The sequence below is a fragment of the Pyrgilauda ruficollis genome, unplaced genomic scaffold, assembly GCF_017590135.1.
Source record: "Pyrgilauda ruficollis isolate IOZ18807 unplaced genomic scaffold, ASM1759013v1 scaffold57, whole genome shotgun sequence".
NCBI classification, from domain to species: Eukaryota; Metazoa; Chordata; class Aves; order Passeriformes; family Passeridae; genus Pyrgilauda; species Pyrgilauda ruficollis.
Window position 1 is genome coordinate 4,211,628 of NW_024527377.1, and position 10,135 is coordinate 4,221,762.

At 58.7% G+C, this 10,135-nt stretch overlaps 1 protein-coding gene across 2 annotated transcripts; it reads right to left on the bottom strand.

Moving 5' to 3' along the window:
• Positions 1-4,163: 4,163 nt before the first annotated feature.
• LOC121361463 (nuclear factor 7, brain-like) lies at positions 4,164-9,886 on the bottom strand. Of its 2 annotated transcripts, none has more exons than XM_041482206.1 (7): positions 9,815-9,886; positions 9,029-9,303; positions 8,360-8,455; positions 6,536-6,769; positions 6,131-6,150; positions 5,308-5,423; positions 4,164-5,216 (listed from the first exon to the last, which is right to left on the bottom strand). In XM_041482206.1, the coding sequence occupies exons 2-7, from the start codon at positions 9,299-9,301 to the stop codon at positions 4,672-4,674; spliced, it is 1,284 nt and encodes a 427-aa protein (XP_041338140.1). In that variant the 5' UTR covers positions 9,302-9,303; positions 9,815-9,886; the 3' UTR covers positions 4,164-4,671. The 2 variants fall into 2 exon arrangements, with proteins under 2 accessions (XP_041338140.1, XP_041338141.1); XM_041482207.1 differs by having other exon boundaries at positions 9,029-9,305; positions 9,822-9,883.
• Between the last annotated feature and the right edge of the window lie 249 nt (positions 9,887-10,135).

Below are 10,135 nucleotides of genomic sequence, written 5' to 3' on the forward strand. Positions count from 1 at the left end.
GAGCGCACCTGCGGCTCCGGGCACCGACGGGAATCCGCGCTCCCCGCACCAGCGGGGGTGCGCGCATCCCTTCGCACCTGGGTGTCTCCACCTGTGTGTGTGAGTCTGCATCCCCTGCATCTTGGGGGTGTGTTCCCCAGCCGTGTGCGTGGGTCTGCATCATCCCTGACCCATGGGCACATGAGCACCCCCACACCTGCGTGTATTTTCACACCTGTGTGCACTCCTGCATTTGTGTGAGAATGCCCGCACATCGCCTGTTTCTTGTCTGTGCCTGGGCGCACATCCCGGCCTCTCGGAGCAGAGGGAATGCACACAAACACGCTCCCAACAACAGCTCACACTCACCTCATGCGATGGAACACATCTCGCGCCTGCCTGCACACACCCCTTCATGCCTGTGCACCCCCTCCTCTCCACACCTCACACCTGTACGCACACACCCAGGCACACAATTCTGCACACACCCCTTGAACCTCCCTCCTGCCGGACTCCTGGGGCGCACAGACACACACGCACTTGGGTGTGCTCACACTGCACCCTTATTCAGCGGGGGTGCAGTGGGGTCCCCCACTCTCGCCGTCCATGCGTGCACAGTGCCAGCACCGTGGAACAGCCACGCTGTCCCTCAGCACAGCTCGGTGCGGCACCCGCACGGTTCTCTGGCAGGTACACAGCAAATTCCCGCACAGATTCGCCCGTGGCGTTGGCAGAGGAGCGGTGCCGCCCCACCGGTGCCAGCGGCGCTGCCCCCACAGCGCTGCCGCTGCCAGCGACAGCGGCTCCGGCTCGGAGCGAACTGGCTGCGAACGCGCCACAGACGGAGGCGATGGCAGAGCCCTGGGAGCGCGGTGGCACAGCCCTGGCCAGCTGCCTGGGCACCCAACGAGCGCTGAACGGAGCAATTAACACGGCCCCGCGCTGTGCCTCAGAGGATTATTAATTAGGCTTACTTGTAGGCAGTGAAGAAAGAGCCTGAATGAAAGCCATGTGCTCATGGCTTCAAAAAGGCAGGAAAATTTGTGGTGCACTCAACTGCTCATGCTGCCAAACTCAGAAAAAATCACCCTGTTCCTCTCCTGGAATCCTCAGAGGGATTCTGTCACAGAATTTATTTTACCCGACTCTCCCCATCCTGATTAGTGAGTTTTAAACCCAGAGAGTGCCAACTCCATCTCTCTTCAGCTCACACTTCAGTCATTTTGGATCACCTCCCTCCTGGATGTCAGCAGAGCAGAAAGTGGCCATGTCCCTTCATCCCAGGTGGGTGTCCAAGCCCCTACAAGTTTGAAGAGAGACTTCCAAAACTTGCCATGATAAGGGAGAGCTGGAATGTCACAGAGGGGTGTCACTGCCCAGCACTAAGGAGTGAACAGCTGAAATTAGGGACCAGACCCCTCCCCAGTGACAGGGGCTGTGATCAGAGAGCCACGCAGTGAGGACACGCTGGGGACAGCATCGGGGTCAGTGCCCTTGAGAGAGGAGCAGTGAGGCGCTGGGGGTGGGCAGTGACAGGGGAATGGCACCACCGCGCTGCTGGCCGAAGGACACAGTCAGAGGGTGCCTGGAGAAGCTGAGCGCGAGAGGAGCAGAGGGTCTGACCCGCGGGCGAGGGGACAGGCATCTTCTGGCACCCCAAAAGTGAAGGGATTTTGGCATCCTCCACCCTCAGCAGCCCGAACGCGGCACGGTGCCGGCGGCCCGGCCAGGACCAGCCCGTCCGTGCTGCCATCTAATGGCAGAAAAGGCAGGACACGGGGAGGGATCGCCCCGCCACGGCGGGGAATTTTCCATCACAAACGCAGGGCGACTGTGGGACCGATGGGACCTTTCCATTGTTGCGGCCCTGGGAAACAAAAGGATCTTATTTTAAAATCTTGTCCCCATTCCAGCACGTGGGGGGACCCGAGGAAGCAAAGGCTTCCCCAAAGCGCTGGATAAAGACATACACAGATCACAGAAAGCTGCCAAGGCAGGAGCTGCTGGACACTGCCCAGCCCTAGCATAACTATGGGAAAGGGACACTGGGGTGGCTCTGGGAACACCCAGGGACAAAGCAATGAGGTAACCCACAAGGTAACCTCATTTTACAATGAGGTAAAAACACAGCCTGGACCTGGGAGAAGATGGGTGAGAGCCAGTCCTGGCAGGTGCAGAGTCTGGATGCTGGGGTGAGAGGTGCTTTAACCCCATCGTGTCCACTTTCCCATCCCTATCCCCTCCTGCCTGAACCCAGGCCAAGCTCAGGCAGTCACTGCATTCACATCTATGGTTCCTACTCCACAGTGCTCTGGTTTGTAAGAAATTGTTTTTCAGGCAGCATCTAGTGGCATCTAGACCACATTTCCTCAGTGGGTTAACACTGCACACGTGGCAGCCCAGAGCAGCATTTTCCCTGTATGTAGGAGCTGCTCTGCCTCCCCAGCCCTGCCCCACCAGCAGGGCCAGGCGAGGACATCATACCCCAAAATGTGGCTCTGCTTGGGAGCAGCCACACCACAGCCACCATGCACAGCCCAGAAGGAGAAGAAAGGACGTGCTCCCTCAGGAGCATTTGGGACAAGCGGGTTTGGCTGCTCTGCAGCTCGGCCTTAGGCATGGGGAGGGTGTGGGAGGTGGCAGCAGTGGCACACGCTGGCAGCCTGTGCCTCACGCTGGCCCCGTGGCACAGGGCAGTGGCACACACTGGCAGCCTGTGCCATCAGGCTGGCCCCGTGGCACAGGGCACACAGCAGCGCTGGGCAGGGGAGCTGGCACACAGCAAAGCCTGGCTGTGCTCACCCTGCCGGTGCCTGGCAGATCCATGCCCTGTCACCCCTCGGGGACAGTCCTGCTGCTGCCCAGCCGGACCTGGCTGCAGTTTGGGGCAGGCTGGGGAGCTGATGGGTTTCAGCTTTCCCCGGTGTAACTCCCTGCTGTGATCAAACCAGCCTTGCCTTTCCACAGGGGGTAACACAGCCCTCCTTGCAGCATAATTTCCAAGCCAACTTCCAGCTCTTTCTTCTCCACCCTTAGTTCACTCCTTAGTGCTGGGCAGTGAGAGGAGGAGATGAGAGCTGGGAGAGGAGGCCAAGTCCAGCCTATGGGCTCAGCACTCACCGGCTAAAGGCCAGCCCAGGGCTAGGAGTGAGCACAAACCCCCAGCACACCCTCCACACCCAACCCCTGAGCAAGGCTGCACAGAGCAGAGGCTTCCCAGGCACTGGGAGCAGCCCCGGGCTGTGCTCAGCACTGCTGCACAGGACACATCTGCCTGAGCCCTGCACGGGACATCCTCCCCTCTGGCTCCCTGTCCTGCCCTGGCACAGTGCAGCAGGGTGTGCAGGACAGGCAGTGTCCCTTGTGGCACCACGGGGGAACAGGGTCCCTGTGCCATCCCTGCTGGACAGAGAGATGGCCAGTGAAGGCCTTGCTTTGGCAGGTGTCCCCGTGCCCAGCTGTGGAGCTGGAAAGCATCACACCTAGCCCTTCCCATGCCACAGAAAGCTGAGCCTCTGACAGAAGTGTCTGGCTCCAGCCAGCACTGGGGACTACACAGTGCTGGGGAGCTCTGGCCTCTGCTTTGAGCCTGGAATGGATTTGGGTGGGAAAAACATGACATTTCCACCCACCCCAGGCACTGCCATCCGCCCTCCCACCCACCACTTCCACCAGCCAGGCTTGGACCCATCCCAGCCCCCCTGCTGACTGCCAGCACCTCCTGTCCACAAAAACAGCAGCCAAACCCCCTTGACTTGCCCCTCCAGGGACCCTGCCTGCCCTCCTGCAGGTGCAGTGCTGCCAGCAGGGCCACAGGGGGCTGACAGGAAAACAGCTGCATTCCTGCTGAATTTGGAAATTGGGACTTGGCGTTTTTCACATGTACAAATCCTCAAGACCCAGCAAGGCCAGAGATGGCCAAATCTTAAAACGCTGTAGCTCAAGACCAGGGCTAGGCTCAGAGCCTCTCTCCCTTGTTCTCAAACAGCAAATGATGAAAAGCCACTGCAAGATGTGCCGGGAATGCTCCAAGGAAATACACGGGAGCAGTGTCTCTTTCGAGCCTCCTCTGCCGCAGGCACAGAACAGCCAGGGCTGGAGCAAAGCTCTGGGGGCTGCTCGGTGTCCCCAGGCTGTGCCACACCCCAGAGCAGCAGATCCCCCAGCACACAAGCCCCGAGCAGCCCCAGCAGGCACCAGTGGCTTTCTAAGGAGCTTTAATAGCGACAGAAGCGAGGGAGCCGCGCTCAGTCCCCGGCCGCGCACCGGGCTCCCTCTGCCGCCGGCCCGGAGCCCTGCCCCGGGAAGCTCTTCCAGCAGAGGATGCCATGGCCGGGATGTGGGCTGAGAGCACCCGATGGTGCCCCGGGACCGCTGCCCTCCTCCAGGGGGCTTATGGTGGGAGCACAGAGAGGCAGGAGGTGCCAGCAACTCGCAGCCCCGTGGCTGCTGTTACTGAACTGAGCTGTGCTCGGGAAAGGGGGCCAGGAACCCCTGTGAATGCCTTGTGGATATCAGCCGTGGCACAGGGAAGGGAGGGCAGACAGGACTGGGAAGAGACTCATCCCCTCCTTCCTCCCAAAACTGAAACCAAAACGGCTCCTCCAACACCCCTCAGACTTGTGTGTGCAGAGCTGGCCTCCAGAGCAGCCCCAGGCGGGAGCCAGGCTGGCGTCCCCAGCACCTCGTCCCTCACAGGGCCAGGTGACAGAGGCGCATGGGCTCCACGTTGTCCCCCCCGTCACTGAAGCAGGTGCTGAAGAAGGGGCAGTATCTCTCCGCAGAGACCTGGTGGAAGGTGAAGAGGTGGGACATGTCCCCAGCATCAAAGAAGGCGACGGTGCCCTCCTGGCAGTCCAGGAAGACGCCCACTTTGCGCGGGGGCTGGCGGGGAGCCAGGCGCACCCAGGGGCTGGCAGAGGCCCAGTACTCCGTCCTGTTCCGCAGGCGCAGCGTCCAGTAGCCGTTCTCTGGGCACAGCTTGACCCTGGCTGCCCGGTCCACAGCCTCAGCAGCCACCCCCAGGTCCCACTTGGTTTTGCTGCCCACCCAGACCTCCCAGTAGTGCCGGCCGCTGTGGAAGGCCTGCGAGCCCAGCACGTTGACGCACTGACGGAAGCGCCGAGGGCTGACGGGGACAGGCTGGGCTCGGCTCCTCTCTGTCACTGCTGTCAGATCCCTGGAGAGGACCAGGTTGGGGTGGGCTGACTCAGGGTCAAAGGTGAGCGGGGCAGGAGCTGCGGAGACATCAAACATGACATTTCACCAGCTGTACACTCCCTGTGCAGCCCTGGCCACCAGGCCCATCCCTCACAGCGATGTGCTCACCAGGGCAGATGGAGCGCAGCATCTGCCTCCAGAAGATGTACTGCAAGGGGCCACTGTGGCTGTCCCTGTAGTGCTGCAGGTCCAGGGCAGGCTGGGTCTCAACACGCACCGAGGGCCTGGTGCAGAGAGAGGCAGGCAGGGTCACTCCCTCTGCCAATGCCGGCAGGAAAAGCACGGGCAGGGCTGCAGGACAGTGCTGCACGTGACAGATTTGGTAAAGACAGGACACAAATGTCTCTGCTTGCTCTGCCCCAGTGCAGTGAGTGGCTCAGGGCAGAGCTGTCCCAGACAGAGCCAGCAGCACTGCTTGTGGAGCAGTGACTCCTGGCAAACCCACACCCAGCACACCCAGCAGGATTCCTGGCCGGGCCTGTGGAGTCAGGCTGCATCCCAGAGAGGGAGGGGACAGGGACACACTCCCCTATGGCAGTTCTGGCCCTCAACTACTCCCAGCCTCACACAAACCTGCACTTCAGGGTCACTTTTGCAGCCTCATGAGTAGTAAGAAGCTGAGGAAGAGCAGGGGGAAGATGAAGCACCCCAAAGTCTGTTTCCTCTTCAGCATGCATGGCTCTTGCACCCATTCCAAACCATGGTCTCCTCTACCTGCTCTTCCAGCCATGCCAACACATAGGATGCTCCCTGGGAAGAGCATCCAGTGTGTGCTGAGGACCAGCCTCCACCTTGCACAGCACCAGCGACTTCCTGAGCACTTTGTGATGCTTTTAAAACTTGAGATAAGTGTGTCTCCCATGTGGTCCCAGCCAGGGACTAAGATAAGCTCCTGAAGAGGGAATCAGCTTCTTTCATGCCAGACACGTACCTGATATCCAGGCTCTCCACCTGCAGGGAGAAGCAGAGAGAATTAGCAGTCATTCTAATTTATGCTGCTGCACAAATAAGTTCCTTGTCCTGCCTCCTGCTGCCAAACAGCACAGAGAGAGGAAACCAAGCTACCAGTTCCAAGAGGAACTGTAGCCTGGGGAAAACTGTTTGGGCACTTGGTTGGAGAATGAGGAAGGCTCCCAACACTCACCAGGTCTGATGTCACTGTATCCCTTGTGGCTAAAATCTCCAGACTCCAAAGGATTGGGTAAATAATCCAGAGGGATGGCAGTGAGAATGACTTTGGGGTATAGCCTAGTGCTGTCATTTAAGACTCCCCCATGCCAATTTGAGATCCTGAAATATCTCTCAGCCTCCTACCAGAGTCAGCAAAGCATCTCACCTCCAGCAGTGACACATCTTCCATCTTGCTCAGGGTCTGCTTGACGTGCTCGATGTCCCTCTGCAGCAATGCCACCCCCTCTTCCAGCTGGCCAACGTGCCTGTGCAGCTGGGCCAGTGACTGCTCCTCCTTCTCACCCAGCTCTGCCAGCACAGCCCTCTCCTCTTCCTCCAGGATCTGATGAAGGCGAGCAAACTCAGCCCGAATCTTGAAGTTCAGCTCTCCAGACACTTTCTGAGCAGAGGGAAGAGGCAGAAGGTGAGTCCAACAGCTAGCACACACAAGGATGGCTGTGCCTGTTACTCTGCTTACAGAGCCCTGGAAATTTGAGGTTTAGACATAGCAATGAGTTTTTGGATGGAGAACAGGACACAAGGACAACCTTCAAGGCTGCAGAGCCAAAGGGGAAAAACCAACCAACACAAAAAACCAGCTCCACCAAAGGCGTGGTCACTGGAACTAGAAATCCCCACATGCAGCCACAGCCCTCTCCCACACCACCAGGAATTTGCCTGTGGGCAAGACTGGAGCTCTTTAAATTCTGTGGAGCTGCAGACTCAGCTGATCAGGTTAGTTTGCATTTATTTCACATCATTTCAGGCCCTGAGCAGAGCTGCCTGATGGGCAAGCTGCACAAACTAATCTCTGTCATTAAGGCTGATAAAATCCCATTCAGCTCTATCCACAGGTCACTTTTTTCCAGTTGTTTACTCGCCAACCTTGTTGTGTTCTCCCTGCCTGTTTACAAGAGATAGCCAATGACTTTTTGTTTTCCTTAAATCTTTAAGCTTTTAATCTCCAAGTGCAACCTTAGCCCTCATTACTTTCTTGAGGAGTGCTTCCTGAAGTGCACATCCCTTTCTCCTCACAGGAAACCCATCTCCCTCAGAGATGTGAATCTTCACAAGCCTCCTCTTGCTCTAGCAGGTGTTTGTGCTGACACACCAGATCCACAGAGGAGGCGCACAGCCTCCCTGTTCACATCAGTGATTTGCTGCTTTGCTCTTGAGACACCTCTTGGCTCTTGCACAGCAACAGGAAAACACGTGCTTATGTGCTAATACTTCTTCATTAATCTCCAAGGTCTATTCCACATCTGGCAAGAGGACAGAGGTTTGAAATGGACCAGGCTGGGCGATCAGAGGCTCCAGTCAGAAGACAGGGCTTTTTTCCCCTCTCAGTTTTATCTCTTCTTTGAACTACTTCCATTTTCCTTTAACTCCCCTTCCCTGGTTTTAACGCTTTTATGCCACCCAAGAAAGCAGCACAGTCAGCCTGTGGCTGTTCTCACTTCACAGATCTGTACCAACAGAGAGCCTGGTCCCCCTCAAGCCCATGGAGAGCACTCAGGCTCCTCATGCACCTCAGAGCATTGCAGGGAATCCCAACACTGTACTTGTGACAATGCCACCACTCTTGCAGTGCCAACCCTGCCAGTGACCCAGTTCCTTCAGCTTTGCTGCCATCCCTTCTGACATGGGAGGATTTTAGAGCTGCCAGGAGTTAATGCTGTCCCAAAGAGGCACTGCAGGGCCAGAGCAGGCTGCCCACAGCTCTCACCCCTCACCATGTCTCATCTCTGCTGCACCAATGCACTTTGCAAACATTGCATTAATGAGTGCTGATGCTCCTCCCAAAACCTCTGCTGAATATCCAGCAGTGATGAGCTTAGGCCTTCATACAAGGGAGTTTCTGTAGATCCCCACTGTTACTAATCTAGATTTTTACAGGAAGCTGAGCTAGACCTCAGCTGAAGACACACACATCCTCTGTGAGCACTGCCTGTCCCAGAAGCTGCTGAAGAGCAGCTCCCACAGCTGTTACCGTCAGGCTGCAGATGTCCTCCTGCACCACACGCTTCCTCTGCAGCAAGTTCTCCATCTCCTTCTGACGAGCTTGCAAAGCATCTTCCAGGTGCTTCTGCAGGAAGAAGGAAAAGAAGGCAAGGAGGCCATTTCAGTACTCTGCTCTGATTCAGGAGCAGTCCCAATCCCTACGGTCAGCATCAGGAGAATACAGCAGGATCTCATATAAAGGCTGTAAGGAGAAGCAAGCACCTGATGCACAGCCTTGAGAATGAAGTATCTGTGCATGTGATGAATTCAGTTTATTTTTACGACTGGGAGCTTCAGCCTGGGATATCTGTTTGCACAAGCTTTAAATGCTGTGTGTTGTGAAGGGACTGTCCCCTCAAGCAGAGCACCTGGCACAAGCAGCCCTCGCCCCCCTCTCACTTAGGGAACATGTCCTTAAATGAGAAATGACAAAGCTGTGGTTGGAATCAGGTACAGCAGTGAGGGAAACAATGGCAAAAGAAAAGTGTTCAAAAGAGAGCTATACGGAAACAGGGAGAGCAAAGAGACCCAAACATCGGCGGACTTGGGTCAGAAAAGGCTTCACACTGGGGGAACCGCCTGTGGGAGGACGGGTGGTGGCTGCGCAGGGCTCGTGTGGCACCTGTCCCCTTCTCCCCGCCTGGCAGGAGGCACTCACCTGCATCTTCTGCTGGTGCTGCAGGGAGCCGCAGCGCCGCACCTTGTCCACCAGCCCCGCGAGCAGGTAGTGCGTGCGGACGGCGCGGCCGGGGAAGCGGCGGCGGCACTGCGGGCACGAGGGGCCGCGGCCGCAGCTGTCCCAGTACCGCTGGATGCAGCCCCTGCAGAAGTGGTGCATGCAGTCCAGCATGACGGGCTCGCTGAACAGCTCGCAGCAGATGGCACAGGTCAGCTCCTCCCGCAGGCTGCGCTCCTGGCTCCCGCCGGCCATCCCTGCGGGCACACGGCTGCCACCCTGAGCCTCCTGCCAACAACACATCCCATCCTTCGGCACGGCCGAACCTCTGCCGGCCTGGGGCAGGGCTTGGCTGCCAGAGCTCGGCAGGGAGGCACAGGGCCTGTCCCGCTGCTACCCCGGGTGTGTGCAGGGCTGGAAAGCCCCGAATTACCGAGCAGCCCTGGCCGAAGGTCACTCCCTTGGGAGTCACAGCTTTCAATTTCCCGTCACTTCAGCAAACCCGCTCAGTGCGTCTGACAGCCTTGTGTCCCACCGGGCCCAGCGCAGCGCTCCCCCGGCCCGAGGGCTGCCAGCACCCCGCGCATCCCCAGGGGCTCCGGGGCCGATGCGGCACCGCCGCTGCCGTGTGCGGCTCGCCCCGGCTCCAGCCCCGCGGCGCGCACCGCCCGCTGCCGGGCACAGCCCCGGGCCCCGCCATCCCAGGGACCCCACCGTGCTGAAACGGCTTAGCTTGGCTTAGTTTAGTTTAGTTAGGTCCAGTCTAACCTAGTCTAGTCCAGTCCAGCTCTGTCCCGTCCTGTCCCGTCGCTCTCCTATCTCCGACACCCCCGAACTCGGGGCCTCCGCCATGTCCCGCCCCTCCCGCGGACTGACGTCCGCTCTGACCAATCACGACGCGGACACTCCGCGCGTCCGCCAGCTCATTGGGTGGGATTCACCGGAGGGGGCGGGGCAGGGCCCCGGCTTGTGACGCGGTCACGTGCGAGCGCGCCCCGGGCCGGCTGCGGGGGCTGCACGCGCCGCCCGCGGGAAGGAGCGCGCGAGGCCGGAGTGCGCTGGAGCGGAATGGAATGGAATGGAATGGAA